Source organism: Peromyscus californicus, unplaced genomic scaffold (genome assembly GCF_007827085.1).
Source record: "Peromyscus californicus insignis strain IS unplaced genomic scaffold, ASM782708v3 Scaffold_8__1_contigs__length_139910024, whole genome shotgun sequence".
Taxonomy (NCBI): Eukaryota; Metazoa; Chordata; class Mammalia; order Rodentia; family Cricetidae; genus Peromyscus; species Peromyscus californicus.
The window spans coordinates 56,884,266-56,903,951 of NW_026294606.1; the positions used below are offsets into that span (position 1 = coordinate 56,884,266).

A 19,686-nucleotide genomic window follows, 5' to 3' on the forward strand; every position below is an offset into this window, starting at 1 on the left:
TGCACAAAAATCAAGGAAGCTACATCAAATATTTCCTTTTACTTTACAAATTCTCCAACTTGTGTGTTATTTTTAATCATCAGGACAAACAAATGTCCTCTCTTATGATTCATAGTTTTGTGACAGTAGACAAGCACCTGGAGGCAGGAATACTGCTTCTCCACCACTCCACCAAATACAGATACACGTTATCTGGAGGGAGGAAAAGCTCTGTCATGTTTAACAGCTCATGCTCAATATTCTTCCAAATATGGATAGTAAGGGTGATCCACCGCACTGAAAGAGAAGAAGAAACACTTGTTTGCTCACAAGTCACACTTCCGATAGACAAAATGAGGAGAGTCATCATTTGAGGACCCAGACAAATTTCAGTGGACCCTGCCTTGCTAAATGCAATGGAACACATCAGCAACTAAAGTTGTGGATCAACTGGTTTCATTATTTTCTTCTTAAAATCTTATTGTTATTATGTGTGTGTGCCAAAACATACATGTGGAGGTCAAAGGATGGCTCTGCAGAGTCAGTTCTCTCCTTCCACCTTCTGGGGATTGAACTCAAGTTGCTGAGCTTGCATAATAAGCTTCTGTATCTACTGAGCCCCATTTCATGATTTCCTATATTTCAAGTTAGTAAGACCATGTAACTAAAGAAATCGGCATGTGATGGGAAAACAAAAGTTGAGGAATAGATAAATGTTTGGGAACAATAGATGTAGCTTGGAAAAGAATTGGCTCAGGGCAAATGTCAATGGACACAGAAAGAAGGAAGCTGAAAGAGAATTATGTTTTCCCTAGGACTTATTCATATCTTCTTTGAGAGTCCATCTTCCACAAAGATTATTTAAAGTACATGTTACCCTGCTTTAGTACAAAGTTAGAATAGGCTTGATGCATTAATGTATATCCATTATTATTGAATTCTCTTTTAGTTCTTTTGATTTTAATACACATTAATGAGAAAGCATTTTCATGGGCCTCTTAATATATCATGAGATAATCTGCCTCTGTGTCAAATGGGCAGGTGAACCCTAATGACATTTATTTTGGCTGAAGGTCACCGGGCATTTTTTAACATCAGTTCACAGTGACACAACTTTGATCTTTTTTAGGAAACAAGGTCCACCTGTGTTTAACTTGAACTCACTGTGCAATAGAGGATGACCTTAAACTTCTGATCCTCCTGTTTCCATCTCCCAGGGGTTGAGAATAATGCTATAGGCTGTCATGCCCGTTTTTATGTGGTGCTTGGGAAGCACTGTACCAACTAAACTGTAGCCCCAGCTTGGCCAGTTTTGAAATGAGGTTGATCCTGAGTCTCACTACATGTCATGAACTTAAAAAGAAATCTCTCTCTTCTAAGGTCTATAGGGATGCATTTGTTGCAAACATATTCTGAAAATCAGGTACATCTTCTGTAATGACACTATATTGAAAAACTATCATGTGTTGTTTAAGCTCACTGAAAAACTGGCTCTGGAAGCAGAGTAGTCACTTCCCTCATTTAAGACCCAAAGTATTTTTGTCTCAACATAACCTCCAAGGCCCCAAAAATCTCTGAGAGGGAAAGAAGAAAGCAGTAAAATAACCCAAGTGTGAAAATTTGCTTTTGAGAACAGGGAGAGGTTTCCATAATATGAAAGTGCCTCCTGTGGGACAAAGAAGCCAGACGTTCAGCCGTGGGAACTGCCTCATCTTCCTCTGTGACCTACATATAACAGACTTTCATATACTGTCCTTCTGTGAACTTTGTTCCCAGAGCACTTTGTTTACTCCCATGAGGAGAATGTCTCTACCTGCCAAAAAATGTCAAGGGTAAGATATGGCCCCTCCCTTACTCAGCTGTGCAACTTAGTATGCTCAAGGACAGTATTCAAACAACCCCATGCAGCCAAGACATCTTTTGCCTCCTGAGCACGGCTAGTGATAAGAAATAGTCTGAATGTTTTCCATTGTTTCTCTCTCCCTCCTTTGAACTCTGAGCTATCCAGAATAGAGAAAGCTTCACAGAATGCCAGTGAAGGCCCTCTTGAGCAGCAGAGCCTAGAGTCCCCCGGTTCTGTTGAATCTTGAATTGGACTTAATTCCTCCTAACTAGTGGACTTCCATATTCCCAGGTTTCTGCTGGTTGTTATAAGCACCCATTTTGATAATGTTATCTCTGTCTTCTGCTATTTGTTCTAGTTGGAATCCTCACCCTAGGGGTCATTCTTTTCTGCTCAAGATTAAGAAGTAAAGCTGACTGCCTCAACTTCCCCAGTTGGTTTTTGCTTGATGTTTGTAAGCATCCAATTTAACAATGTTACTTTTCTGCTGTTATGTGTCCTTTTACCTAGAAGCCTCACCTGAGTAGACCCTGTGCTCTGCTCAGGACCTGAGAACTCAGCCTGGTTGTTTTAAAGGTGCTCTCTCAATCAATTTCTGGATATTTTGAGTGCACAATTTAATCGTGTTTGCAATCTATCTTTCTACCTATTGCTACTTATTTTACTTTGACTTGCTATATATATATGTGTGTGTGTGTGTGTGTGTGTGTGTGTGTGTGTGTGTGTGTGTGTGTGTAATAAACTCACTGACTCAAAAGCAAAAGTTTAGCTACATTGGTCATTCCCTGGATCCTACAGAACATCTTCATGGCTCGTCTGCATGTTACAGAAAGCAAACAACCTATAAAGCAGTCTAGAGGATGTACTTACAATGACATTTTAGCATATCGAAAATTTTTATTGAGGCCATCAATCATTTTCATGTCCTCTGGGGTCAATTCAAAGTCAAACACCTAGAAAGGAAGACAGTCACAAAATAAAATAAAATAAAATAATAAACAAGCCATTGAAGTGGCCTCCCACCTGGGAATATATGGGGGATAGCAACAAGGGTCTCAGAACATTTGGGTGAGCATTGCAGCCCCCTCCTTTCCCATTCCTTTCCCACTTTGATCCATATCACAAAAGAAAGACTCATCAATCCCTAATCTTAAGTAAGACAGGAAAAAAAGAACTCCCAATTTAATTTTCAAATCTAGATGAAATACTAGATTTAGCCTCACCAAAATTAGCTGAACTTTTCTTCCTTTGCCATCATGGAGTTTGATCCAGCTTTGACTAGAACCCACCCAATCCTAGAGCATAGTCTAACTCCTCTCCAAGACTTGATTGAGTCGAAGAAAAATCATCCCCTGATCAATTGTTAACAATACACTTGGTCATCACATGTTCTCAAACATTATCTATGTCAATTCTTTTTTATCAAAAGAACCTTTCTGATTGATCACTGAGAAAATGGATCCTATATTAAATGATTTCTCCTGTCTGCATCAGTCTCTCTTACTCAAAACCATCTTTTTTTGTATTTGATAATATGGAGTTCCCAATGGAAAGTGCTTTAATAGAAAAGCACAGAGAGCTTTGGTAAAATATGCTGTCCATTACCTCATCAGGAAAAAAGGTCATCAAAAATTCAAGATTGTAGTATGCAGACAGAGCTTAGTAGGTAAGATCATTTGCTGTATGAGCATTGGGACCTGAGTTCAAATCTTGGCCCCCATACAAAAAAGCAAGTCATAACTGTGCCTATAACCTCAGTACTATAGAGTGGAAGAGACAGCAAGACTGTTGGGGCTTGCAGGCTGTCAGCCTATTCTCATATTCAATGAGAGCCTGTCTCAAGACAATAAGGCAGGGAGTAAAGAGAGGAGTACCCAGTACAGGACATACACAACAACACATACACCATATACACACACATTAAAAAAAACCCTCAGGGTCCCATCTATCTGTCTACTTACCTACTACATATCATAGATGATTTTGTTAATTGGAGACAGACTCTCATGTAGCCCAAACTGACCTCAAGCTTGCTCTATAGCCAAGAATGCCTTAAGCTTTCTGATTTTTTCCCTTTTGTTTGTTTGTTTTTTGTTTTTTTCTTAAATATTTATTTATTGTTTTACATAGAACTTTCTGATATTTATATATAATTTACATATATGTATTTATATGAAAATTAAATATATCTATCTAATCATTTGTCTATTAAAGATATCTGTGATGGTTAATATTAACTGTCAACTCGACAGAATCTAGAATCATCAGTGAGATGGATCATAGGGCATGCCTGTGTAGGGTTATATTGATTATGTTAATTGACATGAGAAAACCCATATTAATTGTGGGTAGGATCATTCCCTGAGTAGGAAATCTTGGACTGCACAAAGAGAAGAGCTGAGCATGCATTCAAGCATTCAACCCTCTATTTTTTGACTATAGCTACAATGTAACCAGTAACTAGCTCCCTCAGGCTTCTGCCACTAGAATTGTTATGATACAGCATGCAGGAGGCCTTGGCCGGTTGGGCCAAGGTGCCCTGGTGGGTGAGGGAGACATGCCATGCAGACACAGTAGCAGTGGAAAGTTACTCACACTCCAGGCACAGCATCCCCATGGAAGTTTATTTGGAGGGGAGGGGAGAGGGAATGGAGGGAAAGAGAAAGGAGAGAGAGAGAGAGAGAGAGAGAGAGAGAGAGAGAGAGAGAGAGAGAGAGAGAGAGAGAGAAACACTTCCTGGGAATAGAAAGGAGAGAGGGAGGAAAGAGGATGAATTTTCCTTTTAAAGGGGACTTTATGTCAGGACACAGGGAGGGTCCCCAAGGGGCGGCCAGCTTACCAACAATAATTTCCCTGTGATGGAGACTGTACCCTTGAAGTATGATTCAGAATAAACTCTTTCTTCCTAGAGTTGTTTTTGTCAGGATATTCTATCACAACAATAGGAAAAGAAACCAAGACACTGTCTGTGCCTCTATCTATCAGGAGTTCATCTTAAAAATATACTCTTTAAGAAATACGGCTGCCATGGAGCCATCTGTTAGCACGCTGTTGTATTTTAAAATAAAATTATTATCAATAAAACGTATAATCATGTATCAAATTCATTCATAAGAATAAAGTTAACCAACAGCTCCAATATTTTTAATAAAATGTTGCTAATGTTACCTTTTATAAATATATTCATGATAAAATTTTTAGCTGTCATCTTAAAACTACTCAAATATTTGAGTCTATGGGGTACATTTCTCATTGAAACCAGCGGCAGGTAATGGTGCTTACTGACACCTTGTTCCACCCTGAGATCCACATAGTAGAAGGAGAGGAACAACTCCTATAAGTTATCCTCTGGCCACCTACTGTGTGCTGGTGAGTGTGCCCTCAAACACAAATACACACAGAAACTAAATTAAAGGGTAATTTTTTTAACCTTATGAGATTCTAGACAAAACAAATGAAAACCCACTGATTGATATGAGAAACTAGCTAGTGTCTATATGAGAAAGCATTTAAGGACTAACTTTAATCATTGATTTCTTTATAGGGTCAGTCTATAAATTCATCTAGCGCCTTTTCTGCCAAGAGAAACTCCAATGACAAAAGGAGAAATGGCCATATATAATATCCCATACTTCAGAAAGTAAACCAGCATATAACTAAATAATTGTAAGTTAATGAAAAACTCACACAGAGCCATGCCTGGTACTACGGAAGTTAAAAAAAAAATGTATTGGAATATTTCAACAAGCAGTCCTATTTGGATTTAATCTTAATTCAAATTGTTATCCTTAATACAAATAGGGATTTGTAAAGCAAAGAATGTAAAATAAAGTTCTCTTGCATCTGAAAGGACTCCAACAACCCACTGAAGTAATAGAGCCGAAATACATCTTGTTAAAGAACTCGTAAAAGACAAAGTCTAGTGTGGAGGAAACCCAGCCTTTTTACCCAGTGCTTTCTCTGCTGCCCTTTCAAGCTGCTGTCTGCAGCACACAGGGGCAATGCCTGGGAGTGAATAAATAGCATGTTCTCGACTTTCAGGGAATTGCCCCCCAGGTCTCATTCTGGAGTAGTGCTATTGGACATTTACCTGGAAGTTCTCTTTGATTCTCTTCTCGTTGAAGCTCTTTGCCAAAACCACCACACCCCTCTGTAGCTGGTAGCGCAGGGCAACCTGGCCTGGAGATCGGTTGTGTTTCCTGGCGATGGTCTTTAAGACAGGTTCCTCCAGGAGGTATGGGCTATCACTGTTGACCCTGGGGAAAAAAAATAGACAAAACACACACACACAGATGACGAATCTGTAGTATGCTGCCACCTCACCCATATTCCCAGACCATTAAAAGAAGTAAGCACAATACAGTATAGTTAAAGCAGAATTTTGTGAGTAATGATGGAGATTTATTTTTTATTGTAGCAATTGTAAGCAACTAAGTTACCCATTGAGAGATAAGAAGATAAACACTGTGTAGGACATGTGTCCATGCAATGGAATATTTCAGAAATACAGATACTCCCTTTTATCCTCAGGGGGTCTTATAGCACTGATCTCTATGTGCATTATACATACATATATATGAAATGATACCTTTTCCGACTTCAGTAAGTGAATCTTATGTTTGGTGGTATAACAAAGCTAGCAAGAACTTCCTTTTCCTTCTTGACAATTTCAGGGATAGAAGATTCATTCTTACCATGGATCTTAGACACCTCTGTATATAAATTTTCTCTTTTATTAAGCTGAGAACTTTCCCATTTTCATATGAAGTAAGTGTTTCTCTTTGCCCTATCCAAATTGCAAACATCACTATTCTCATGCTTTTGAGCCTTTATTAAGTGAGATAAGGGTGACTTGAATGCAAGTCCTGCCATGCTATGATGGTTGTCCTGATAAACCAGACAACTAACAAGTGAGTAGCATAATGGAGTAGATTTGGTGAGAATACATTAAAAAAGGATATTTCTTACCCTTGGTAGCATGTCATTTCATCAAGTTACTTAGAATAATATGCAATTTAAAATAAAGAATTTCTTATTTCTCAAATTTTTCCTTTGATAATTTCAAGCTTCCATTAATTGATAACTAAAAGTATGGGAAGGAAAGGAGAGAGAGAGAGAGAGAGAGAGAGAGAGAGAGAGAGAGAGAGAGAGAGAGAGAGAGAGAGAGAAAGGGAAGGAGGGAGGGAGGGAGGGAGGAAGGAGTCATGGAAAATGCTATAAAATTAATGAACTACAGGTAATTGTGATCACACTGGCCACCAAAGCACAGATATGTGAATTCCAGATAGGAATGGGAGCATAAGTCTGTGCTGTAGCGCTCGGAAAATTGAAGCAAGAGGTCCTGATCCATGAGTTTGAACACAACATAGCATGATCCTATTTCAATCTATGCCCCTCACCCAAAGCACAAGATTCCTATAGAATAGGCAAAACTTCTCTAGAGCAAAAGAACAGTATAAAAACTGTCTTAAAAGTGATGAAAAACTGTCTCAGAAGGAATAAGAACTTCAAAAGACATATAAAAAGTTGTTTATTGTGAATATTTATTAACTTCTGTTTTATTTTGTTTTACTTTAGAAAATCGAGTTTCCACATTAAACGTTACACTCTATTAAAAGCACAGGACAAGAGACAATGTCTTTGACAGCCATCAAAATGTCTTCTTTCCTATGCTTCACCTTAGTTATGGTTTCTATTGCTATGATAAGGCATCATGACCAAAAGAAACCTGGGGAGGAGAGGACTTACCTCATCTTACACTTCCACATCACAGTCCATCATCAAAGGAATGCATAGCAGGAACTGAAGCAGAGGTCATGGAGGAATGTTGCTACTGCTTTGCTCAACTTGTTCTCTTATACAATTCAGGACCACAATGGTGGTGTTACCCACAGTGGGCTGGGCCCTCACACATCAACTATTAATAAAGACAATGCCACAGACTTGCCAATAGGCCAATCTTATGGAGCCTTTTGTTGTTTTTTTTTTTTTCAGTTATGATTCCCTCTTACCAGATAAGTCTAGGCTGTGTCAAGCTGACAAAAAAAAAAAAAAAAAAAAAATCCACCAGCACAGGCATATACAAACCCACTGCCTCTGCATCTACAAACAGAACTCAGAATTCACTGATAAATGTAAAAGCAGTACTATTTTCCTAAGCCTACGGATTTTTTAACTTATCAGTGTACATACAACTATATGCCCTTGACTTCAGCTACACGTATCCTTTGAAAAATCTCTAATGACATGTTGGATACCCTGCAAGTCAATATCACCACTTGGAAAGACAGTTGTATTTTCTCTTGGGAATTCTCTCTTTTTGATTTCTGCATAAAATTATCTGATATGAGAGAAGATGGTTCTAAGCACCTCCTAAATTAAATAATAAATGTTGTAGAAATAAGAAAGTTTCTAGCCGGGCGGTGGTGGCGCACGCTTTTAATCCCAGCACTCGGGAGGCAGAGCCAGGAGGATCTCTGTGAGTTTGAGGCCAGCCTGGACTACCAAGTGAGTTCCAGGAAAGGCGCAAAGCTACACAGAGAAACCCTGTCTTGAAAAAAAAAAAAAAAAAGAAAGTTTCTAGAAATGATATGAATGTGGGTTTTACCTTCTACCCACTTGTCAAAATGGCATGGCTAGGATATATGCAGTCTAATCTCTGGAAACTGTGCCCTAAAATCCCCTTTAGAGCTCTACTTATTAGTGTTGGAAACAAACAGATAAAGCAAGAAGAAAAGATCACTTATGAGCCTGGAATTATTGACATAAGGAAATTAAGTCCAATAGTCTCATTACCAGTTTGAGTCTCTGTGGGATCCCAGGGCACTGTAGGCAACCAGAACAATGTCTTTGGACTTGCAGAACTCCAGGAGTTTGCTCTGGTTGAGATACGGGTGACATTCTACCTGTAAATTTCCAAAACAAAATGGAACCAGAACATATGAGCCAACAATGTCATGCAGGTTTTAAAACCTCAAGGCCACTTCTACATTGACTTAAGTACAATATGCTTCAAATAAGTACTTTTTCCCTGAAATACTTTTTTTTCTGTCCTTTTGTTAGCATTTTAAGATTAAAATCTCCCATTTCCAACTTGCGGTCTCTGTCAGTTCTATAGAATGAAGCTAAAGCCCATTAGAGCGATGACTGAGTATAACCGTAGGGGAGAAGACTACAAGCTAAGCCTAAGACTGTTTGCCCTCTAGAGAAGGAAGAAGTCAAAGACTTGTGAAAGGAGAGTTCAGGGGAACAAACGAGATGAGAATGAAAAGGGAGAGTGGACACACTGGATGAGGAAATGCCATGCCTTTTAACATTCAGGGATTCACATGACTTTGATCTTCTGTTATCAAGTCCTTTGCTCTGATCCTCAACATATAAGAAACCCAAAAGCAGCCTACCAAACTACCATGGTGATCAATTACTAATTTCCCCTATTATGTGGGGAACTTTAACATGCTTAAAAATGCTTAATTTCTTTCGTAAATAAGTCAAAGGAGAAAGAGAGTGAGAGTGGAAACAAAGAACAGGGAAAGGGGGAAGACAAAAGTAAGAATGGAAAGGGGACATGAATACAAGAGAGAGAACCTATTGACGTAATAAAAAATTTAATAGACATACCACCCAGCTGCAATATGTAGACTTTTTCCCCTCCCTGCTTTGAACACAGCTGGGCATAGTGACAGACACTTGGCTACTTGGGAGGCTAAGGCAGGAAGATTAAAATTTCAAGGTCAACCAGAGTATTCAGAGAGATCCTACCCCAAAATAATCTGTTAAAGAATACAGGATATAACTCAGTATTAGAGCACTTGCCTACTGCGTGTGAGGACTCTGGTTCAATACCAAGTACCAAGGAAATAAAAAGACATGATCATATTTTAACACTCAAAATATTTAGTTATACCAACCATTGCTAAAAGTGTGGGTGTTTTAACAGTGTTCTAGCAATGCTATTTTTTTAAACCATGCATTTTTAAAATATAGGCTAAAATTACATAATACCTGCCTCAAAATACTTCAAAATAGTGTGTATCTAACAAATTTGTTCAGGAAGAAATCATTGCTTGAGAGTGTTGATGGGTGTGGGTGAAGGAATTTGTCATCACACAATTCTTGGTGCCTTTTGTAGCTGCAAAAGTTAAAAGTTTTTGAAAGTTATTAAAAAAATATTTTCAATCTGAATTTAGGGACAAAACCACCACAAATTGTCGAGAGTCCCGCCAGAACAACACAGCAGCAATACAGTCTTGCTGTGCCTCACTTCAGTCCATTTATTTGTTTGTTTGTTTGTTTGTTTGTTTTAAGATTTTAGATGATTTTAAGTACAGCACATGCTGTGAGTGTGACTGAGCAGTGGTATTCCTTCTAAGAAGAGCAGTGATTTTAGTCATTCCAACTGCCTTTCCCCTGTCTTGTTCTTCCCATTCTAGTCAACCTGAACCATCACTGATATTTCCTACCTTGGTGAAAACAGCTATATCCTAAACAGCTGCTTCAAAACGGAAATTTGGGAAGTATCAAGTAAGGAAGAAGTTTGTGAGGAACAGAAGGGAAAGGCCAGCCAAGGTGAACTAAGAGCTCACCTGATTGCAAGTGGGCTTGTATTTGAGCCCTGGTTTGCCCAGAATCAATTCCAGCTGTTTGTGGTTGAAATTGGACACCCCTATGGACTTGGTTAACCCTAAGTCTTTACACTTCTCCAGTGCCTGGAGAGAAAGAAAATATATGATTAATCCTTATTGTACTCTGTCCTTTGGAGTTTCTCCTGGGACTTATTTGAACACTTACACAATAATTTCATTTATTTACATAATGATTTCATTTACTTACATAACAATTTCAGTTATAATTTCAAAACAGTGCTGTCACTTGAATACAGTCTTGCCTAATGCACTTACCTATGTGAATACATATTTGTCTGCTCATTAAATTACATGCACCTTGAGAACAACAAATACACATAAGTCTCCCATTATCTTCTCCACCCTTTTTCGTGGCATCTGTTTTGATGCCAGGCACACAATGGTTCTTTAATAAATGGCCTCATAGTCAAAGACAAAGAATTCTCAGATCTTGTGCTGGTTAAAAATGCACTGTTACATTTTTCCTATAATGTTGAAAAACTATATATGAGATAGAATATATGATGTCAGACTTCATTCTCAGTTATATCTTGCCCTGGGCTAAGACAGGTTACACTTCTTAAAGGTGTGTTTATCTGTCCTGGAATAGTGTTGTAACCCTTCATAAGTTTCTTTCTGCTGATCCCCTTTTTAAGGCTTATATCGTTGATTGGATCTATGAGACAAAGAAATGTCTACCCCAAATCACAGTTGAAATTAAAAATTAAAGTTCATTGTTAATAAATAAAGTTGCCCAGGGGTCAGAGCTATTAGCAAGCCATAGGAAAGCAGGGCAGTGGTGGCGTACGCTTGTAATCCCAGCACTTGGTAGGCAGAGCTGGGTAAGTCTCTGTGTGTTCAGGGATACAGCCATTATTGGATACACATGCCTTTAATCTCAATACCAATCATGGAAAACCTGGAGGCCTATACAGACAGGCCGTGACGAGGTAGTCATGTGGTTGGGTTTACAACCAATGAGAAGGCAGAACAGGAACTCTATATAAAGACTTTAACACAGGGGTAGCTCTGGTTCGGAGAGGTAGGACAACTGCAGGACGAAGGGTAAGGTTTTAGCTCTTAGCTCCGACCTCTTGGCTTTCTTCTTTGCATTGGTTCTGTGTTTCTTATTTAATAAGAAGGTTGGTTACATCTACAGTTCATCCCTCTCAACTCTTACCCAATAGATGAGATTATAGAAATACAGAGAAAGGTTTGTTGATGTTGTTGTTTATTCTTCTCTCTTATATTATATCCCAACCATAGTTCCCCCACCCTCCACTCCTCCCAGTTTCTCCTCCCCACTTTCCCTCTCCCCCAGATCCACTCCTCCTCTGTTACCCTATAAAAATGAGCAGGCCTCCCAGGGATATCAACTGAACTCGGCATAATAAGTTACAATAAGACTAGGCATTATAATAGATCTTAGGCTTGTCAGTTAAGGAAACAAAACCCATCTCTTCTAATTCTTTATTAATTGGTTCCTATTTTGCCACACAGTGCCTTGTGGTATCTGCAGCAGTACATACCTCCCATGTATCACAAATGTCCACTATTTCTAAAATAATTTTTCCACTGGCATCCTTTGGCAGAAGTTCCTCCCCAGGCTAGAATGCAGAGAGAAGAGAAATTAACAAATATTTTTCTCTAATAGTCAATTTCTAGTGCCTAATGAGCTTACTCATTCAACATTCAGAAGATTGTGTTAATCACTCGTGTGTGTGTGTGTGTGTGTGTGTGTGTGTGTGTGTGTGTGTGTGTGCACATGTGTGCACACCTTTCCTCTTGATTGCCTCCACTTTTCTCCCCCCTGGACTCCCCATAAATCCCTAGATTTCACCAATTATGAATTTCCATTGGAATTTATTTCTTATCCAATGACAGAATGGTGTTAAAGACAGGACTTTCATTATTAAACATGAGCTTTTGCTCCACTTTATGATGCCTCAATTCTGAGTTAATGTGTCTATCAGATGTAATCCACAAACATGCACCATAATAAGAAAATGAAGTGACAAGGCCCAAAGGAGCCCAAGCCCAAATGTCCCTTACCCAAGTTCAAATCCTGTGTCCTAGTGTGAGATATAAACATAGGCAAGAATGTGCCCTAAGGAGGCAGAGACTCCAGGGGGAGTCTCCACAATCTGGGGCACTCTGATTGATAAAAGGCAGTGAAGTCCTTGAATTTCAACCCTCATAAAGAATGGGGGATGAGCATTTTAAGAAGTTTTGACCATAGGGTTGCTCAGCTGTCATGGAAAGTCATAACCATTTAGCCATTCTGTTCTTCTCAGATAGATGTATCTCTCTCAGAAAGAGTCCAGAAAAATTTCATTGTCCTGACATAATATAACAGTCTAGGACATAAAAATTCAAAACTGACCTTCATAGCAACTGGAAAATGAACAATGCAGAGATCTACATAATCCAGCCCAAGTTTCTTCAGCGATCTCTCCAAGCACTGACGAACCAACTCTGGTCTAAGGAAGGTATTCCAAATCTACAGTTTCCAAACAAAATTACACATTGTGGTGAAAGGATTAAGACCTGCTATGATGGTCTCAACTAAACTAAGAACATCTGGGGCTAAGGTTTTATATTTTTTATTTAATTTTTTTTCATGTATTTTAATCATGAATTTCCCCTCATGCAACTTTTCCCAGATCCTCCCCAATAATGCTCCCCAAATGTATGCTGCTCCTTATAGATCACATCCTCAATAGAACACTGAGATTTATTTTAATGATGACATTGTGAGGGAAATGGCAGAATTTAAAAAACAAACAAAAAAAAAAACACAAAAAAAAAAAAATAAAAAAATAAAAAAATAAAAAAAAGAATGAAAGCCGGGCGGTGGTGGCGCACGCCTTTAATCCCAGCACTCGGGAGGCAGAGGCAGGCGGATCTCTGCGAGTTCGAGGCCAGCCTGGGCTACAGAGTGAGTTCCAGGAAAGGCGCAAAGCTACACAGAGAAACCCTGTCTCTAAAAACCTAAAAAAAAAAAAAATAAAATAAAAAATAAAAAATAAAAAACAAACAATTTAAGTGTTTCAAGAATTAGATGTTGTAGTCTCAAAGAGCCAAGAAATTATGGACTGGGAGTAGGGACAAATAGAGAGAAGCAGCAGAGATATAGCAAAACATTAAATCAGGGGACTGAAAAACATCTACTAGAAACTAACTGTGAAAGCCCCATTGAGGTAGCCAGATGGAATTTCCCACTTAAAAGTCCATTCTGGGCAGAGTGAAGAATACCCTTGGGTGAGACTTCCAAGTAACCAAACAAATAGCAGTAGATAGAGGTGACAAAAGATTGACTGTTCTTAGTAAATCCAGAACCAATTCTAAGAGATCTAGTGTAACAACAAGCTGTCACCAGTGTAAACATAAGTAGGAGATGTCTATAGAGACCTCAGCTCAGGTCACATCACACTGGAAGCCTGCCTTTCCACCTGAGAAAACATTGCAAATTTCAGTACATTCAGTGCTGATTGGAGAAAAGGATTTTCCCTTTTGTGAACATTTTCAACCTCACTTGGTAATCTACTGAAGAAATAGTTACTCAGGGCCCAGAGAGGTCAGATTATCCAACAAAACTGTTTCCTTATTTTATATCCAGGCAGTGTCTGATATTCAGAGACACTGAGTAGCTGTTTCCCACATTTAGTATACTTTGGAGCAAAGCAAGCCTTTTCTTTTTTAATTTTTTTTATTAAGTGTGTGTGTGTGTGTGTGTGTGTGTGTGTGTGTGTGTGTGTGTGCGCGCGCACGCGCGCACGTGCCCACCAATGCATGTGCAAAGGTACCACATATATAGAGGTAAGATATCAGGAATCATTTCTCTTCTCCCATGTACATTGAGGGATAAAAGGTTGCCAGGCATGGCAGCCTGTATCTTTTTCCACTGAGTCATCTTGTTGGCCCTGTTCTCTATGTTTCTATAATGTGTCTTTGCAATAAAGACATGATTCAAACTGAGACCAAAGGGGTGGTTGTGTCTCCCTTCTCAGTAATGTATCTGAATCGACAGTGGTTTGTAGCCATTCTGGTCACAAGTGCTCACCTTGGTGGTATAGAATAACTCCTCCCTCTTCACAGTTCCATCAGCCATCTTGTCCCGGAGGGCCTGTCCAACTTCTTCCTCATTTTGATAGAAGTATGCAGCATCTATGTGACGGAAACCTACATCAATGGCTACTTTGGTGGCCTCAGTAGCCTTGCTTTTTGGAATCTATGAAACAAGAGTAGGAAAAGTTGGGGATCTGATCAACTCAGAAAAAAAAGGCCATTTATTTCTTCCTAGTATTTTATCCAAGGTGCTGCCAATCCCATGGTTGATCTTGTTTGATGATACAAACCTTGATAATATATGTACAACCAATCTGGAGATACAAACTACAAAAACACTAACTTCTAAATCTGACTAATGAATTAGTGATGTAGGATTCCTATGAAGCATGGAAATGCAAGTTTCATTCAATACAGATCAGTTGTAAGGAACTAGCTATCAGGAAAGCTGCATACTGGGAGAAAAATTCTAAGGTACTCAGTAGACAGGACAGCTGTACATACACATAAGTATGTGTGGGCTGACAACTGAAAATTAGCTATTACCCATCATTCTCAATTTCCACTCAAATAGGCTCTTCAGTTCACTCAAGATTCTTTTATTCTCTTCGTTTTCCGGGTCCTTGCTTTCAGCATTCACACAGTAAGCATTTGCTGAGTGACTTCTTTTTGCCTAACACTATGTTAGGCTCTGAGCACTAGAGATTATTCATAAACAAAAGGTCTGGCTCTTCTTCTTTTTTTTATTTTTATTTTTTAAATTACACTCATGATATTCATTAATTACACTCATGATATTAATCACATTTGTGGTATTCATAGATTACATTCGCAGTATTCATTCAATTATATATATATATATATATATATATATATATATATATATATATATATATAAATTTTAAATGCCAAATGTCATTTATTGAAGGAGGGAGGAGGTCTTCAATACAGGCTTACAGCACAATGGGAGAACCCCGGAGGGCAGAAGTTCGCTACTGATGTTTTACAATCTTGCATCTAAGCTGTTAATGCCCATTATTCAGGATACACAGGCAAGGAACTTCCCTTAAGCATTTAGGAGAGTGGAACCTGGCAGGGAATTAGCATAGGGAGGATATCAAGGTCAAGGTCCGTAAGCAAGGCAACAGTTACCCAAAACGGGGGGCAGGGACCTACAGGTCCCCCTTTTATTAAAAAGTGAGCTTCTGACTTAGGTTGCATGGGACATCAGCAGGTCACCTTACCCGTCATGGAGACACCCGCCCAGGCCACACAGGTGCTCTGTCTTAGGTTGATGAGTGCCCCCCAGGCATTACCCATCTCTGAATACTCATTATCATACAGGCTCAATCATGTGTGAGCTGCAGAGTTAATTGCTGCCAAAGATCTCAAAGTGGCACTGGGCTTGCAATCTGTGTGTTCTACACAGAAAAGACCAACAGAGGTCCTATCTCACCCATAGCCAGTAGGCTAAAGGCAACTGCTGGCTCTTCTTCTTTCGTGGGGTTTCTGAGAAGAAGTGGAGGAGACAGTCATTACACAAGAAAGTATGAAAAGTGGATGGGGTAACCCACACCTATAATTCTAGCACTTGGGAGATGGAGAGGCAGAAAGATCAGAAGGTCAAGGTCATCCTTATCTACATAGTGAGTCCAAGGCCAAACTGGAATGCATGAGATCTTGTTTTAATCATCATCATCATAACAGCTCTCCATATATGCTTCAAATATCTCTATTTTGTTGTGAAAGCCACACAGAAGTGAATCTTTAGCCTTTGTAGACTCCTATGATTGCCAGGATAGATTTTAATGTCAATTAGAAACTTGATCATGAACACTGGATTGGTTAATTATCAATTAATAGCTACATAATTTACCAGGATTACTTTAATAGGTGTATGCATAAATGTATATTGTACATTATGGTGGTAAATTGCCATAGGCTGCTAAAACTCAATGAGGAGCTAGCTCTGGATACAGATTTTCCTCTCCACCAACTTCAGACACAGCATGTTTATGTCAGTTGTCCTCCAAAACTTTCTGACCTGGGTCAGGTTGACCCTCTGGCTTTGTACCAGGGAGAGGAAAATATCAAGCAGCTAACAGTATTGAAAACATGTGTCATAAAAACAGCTAGAATATAAATCATTCCCAGCAGAGGTGATTATTGTTTATCCCATGTATAGGAGGAGGAGGAGGAGGAGGAAGAGGAGGAGGAGGAGGAGGAGGAGGAGGAGTCCCATAGGAAGTTCATCCATGGAGAGAGAAAGCTAAATAAGGAACTCCAACTTACTGCCTCAACTTCCACAGTTAGTTCTTGTTGGATGCTGTGAGTATCCAATTTGATGATGTCAACTCTATCTGCTGCTATTTGTTCAGTTACTTGGAAGTCTCACCCAAGGGGACACTTCATTCTGACCAGAATAGACTTTTAACTGGGAAATTCCATCTGGCTACTTCAATGGGCTATCACAATTAGTTTCTGTTGGATGTTTTTCAGCCCCCTGATTTAATTTATTGTATATCTGCTACTTCTCTCTATTTGACCCTCATAATTTATTCTTTTACTTTTATTGCATATATTTAATAAATCATTCACTCAAAACCTAAAGTACAGCCATCATAGATGATACTCCAGACCAGTAGAATGTGTACTATTTCCTTCTAGTTTAAACATTAGTTTATTTATTCTAATATTTGTCCTTAGTGACAAAAATTGACCCATTAATTTTACATGCGAAAAATTTATATGAGTCTGTCCTTTGGTCTGCATCATAATTGGGAAGATTGAAGGGGAAGATGCTAAATCCTTATCAATAAACAAAAATACAGTGAAAGCATCTATATGTGGCAGATACCCAGAAAGCTGACAACTACTCACCTGGCCAGCTACTGTTACCAGGACAAGGACCACACCTCACTAAGCTGCTGTTGGGGACCAAAGTCAGGATAATAATATTTACAAAATTTCCTCAAATTTCAATCAGTGTATAATGTCATGATTTAATCTGTTATCCTGTGTTTGTGTTGCTCCCAGGAAACTTGGCTAGACAAACAAAGTCACAAGGCACACAACTGAGCAGGCTTTTGTTTCATCAATGATCCCACAGGGAGGTCATTGGTGGAGCAAGAGCACATTCAGAATAAAAACTTCTACTAGATTATGAAGGAAGCTTCTGTTTGTTCCTTTCTATTTCTCAAAGAGTGTATTACCTTTACTTTTGTAAGTGAAAGCACTATAGAATCCTTTTGTTGTGTTCCCTAAGATACAATTCTATCTTTAACAATAATAACAAATGTCAGTTAAAAGCTATAGAACACATATTGTATGCTTCATCTATTACAGAGGATAACTGAAATAAACTGGTTCTATCCAGTATTAATATTTCATCATTCTTCCAACAACATTGAGTAAATTGATCTCTGTCATTTGGAGACAATATTTCCCAAGCCACCTCAAAGCTTCTATTATCTGTGACTAGATTTAGACACTTTCACTGCAATGAGCTATTGGGTGGGTACATAATGTGTTTGGTAAGAAGTGTCATCCTATCCTCATTGTTTCCTTATATCTTGCAAGTCTTCGATACTAACCTATGAATGGAATGATTGTGGATTCTCATAGACATTTTTTAAAAGTTTGACTTGCATTCTAAATACTTATCTTTATGCCCATAGATTAGTGCATCTCTCAGTCTTCTTCAAAGAAGCTTCTTTTTGTCATAGACAATGACTAATACCAGGACCCACAACTATTTAAGTCCAGAGAATAGGTATCCGTGGAGTGCCACCTATAAATGGGACTTCTATATCACACCCTTTCTTCAAGAGGCTCAAGGAACATCGTGGAAGAGAAGGAAGAAAGATTGTAAGAACTAGAGATCATGGAAAACTACTGTAAAGCAGTGTCTTCTGGATGTGACAGAGCTGCTTGCATTCATGAGCTGACAGCAGCCGTGGTTGTCCGCACAAAACTTGCATATCATCCAATCCAGTCATCGCTGCAGCATGGACAGAGGATGGGCTGAGAATGCTTCACCCCCAGCTAAACTACTCTTGACAGCTAATGGCTTCTGGGAAAAAGAGAATCTGTTTTCTTCAGGCTTTTGGCCCCAAGTAGGTTGGCCATGTTCTAGTGGATGGCCTCATACTCAAGAGCATATAGTAGTATTAATTAACTTAGTAAGTTATTTAAAAAAGAGAAAAAGCAAAAAGAAGAAATAAAGTTGGGAAAGAGATGTGAGAGTATCTGAAAGGAGTTAGATGTGTGGAATGACTGGTGGATATGATCAAAATATGATGCATACATGCATGAAATTTTAAAAACCTGTTCAAATAGTTGAAAATCTCTAACAAACACATCTTCTTCAAAAAAAAAAAAAAAAACTCATAGCAAAGCTGCTATCCAATGTCCCTACTGTTAGCCATTTTCTCCCGTATCCATTGCCCATAGCAATTTCTAACCAAGAGTAGAATGCAGGAGAAGCCTGAACTTGAGATGATCAGAATTTAAAAAATTAGTAAGAACACTTACATCAAGGATTGATTACACTCATATATGTAAGTACTTAAAATATATAGTAAACACTGAGATTTGTCAGGAAATAATGTTAATAACAATAATGACAGATAATCTACCTACAAAATCATTAACCTCCAGAGCTAACATCTTGGCATCTCACCAAGCACCACTAAGGATATTCAAGCATGAACAGAAGTAATTGTTCTAGTAGACAGTGAAAGGGGAGCCCAAATGAATGATCCACTAGGAGCAGGTTCATGCATTCTGAAAGTACTTCCAGGATAACTGTTACCTAACACTTTCATTCCAAGAGGTATACTTACTTCTTCCGAAGCAAACGTGCCAAATCCAAGCACTGGCATCAAGTTTCCATCATTCAGCTGCACTGAACGACTATGCTTGAGATCCATGATATCAACAGTCCAAGTCTGACTCTTACCTTTCCCTCCTTACTAACCTGAGCTGAATAAAAGGCAAAGGTCCAGCATTCTTTATTTCTGTCAAGGTAGGCGGGGCCTAGATTACAAACTCTGAAAAGCTGGAGTGAGTCCACTGGATTTCTGGTAATACTTTCAAATCTCTACAGGATTGTCTTACAGGAAACACACACAGAAAGTTTATGCATTAGAAGACATTACATTTTCAGCTCCT

At 38.8% G+C, this 19,686-nt stretch overlaps 1 protein-coding gene across 1 annotated transcript; it reads right to left on the minus strand.

The window, feature by feature from the left end:
* Nucleotides 1-233: 233 nt before the first annotated feature.
* On the minus strand, nucleotides 234-19,445 carry LOC128103964 (aldo-keto reductase family 1 member C15). The gene is made up of 9 exons (XM_052728668.1): nucleotides 19,359-19,445; nucleotides 14,510-14,677; nucleotides 12,830-12,946; nucleotides 11,976-12,053; nucleotides 10,408-10,530; nucleotides 8,618-8,727; nucleotides 5,913-6,078; nucleotides 2,693-2,775; nucleotides 234-276 (listed from the first exon to the last, which is right to left on the minus strand). The coding sequence occupies exons 1-9, from the start codon at nucleotides 19,443-19,445 to the stop codon at nucleotides 234-236; spliced, it is 975 nt and encodes a 324-aa protein (XP_052584628.1).
* Between the last annotated feature and the right edge of the window lie 241 nt (nucleotides 19,446-19,686).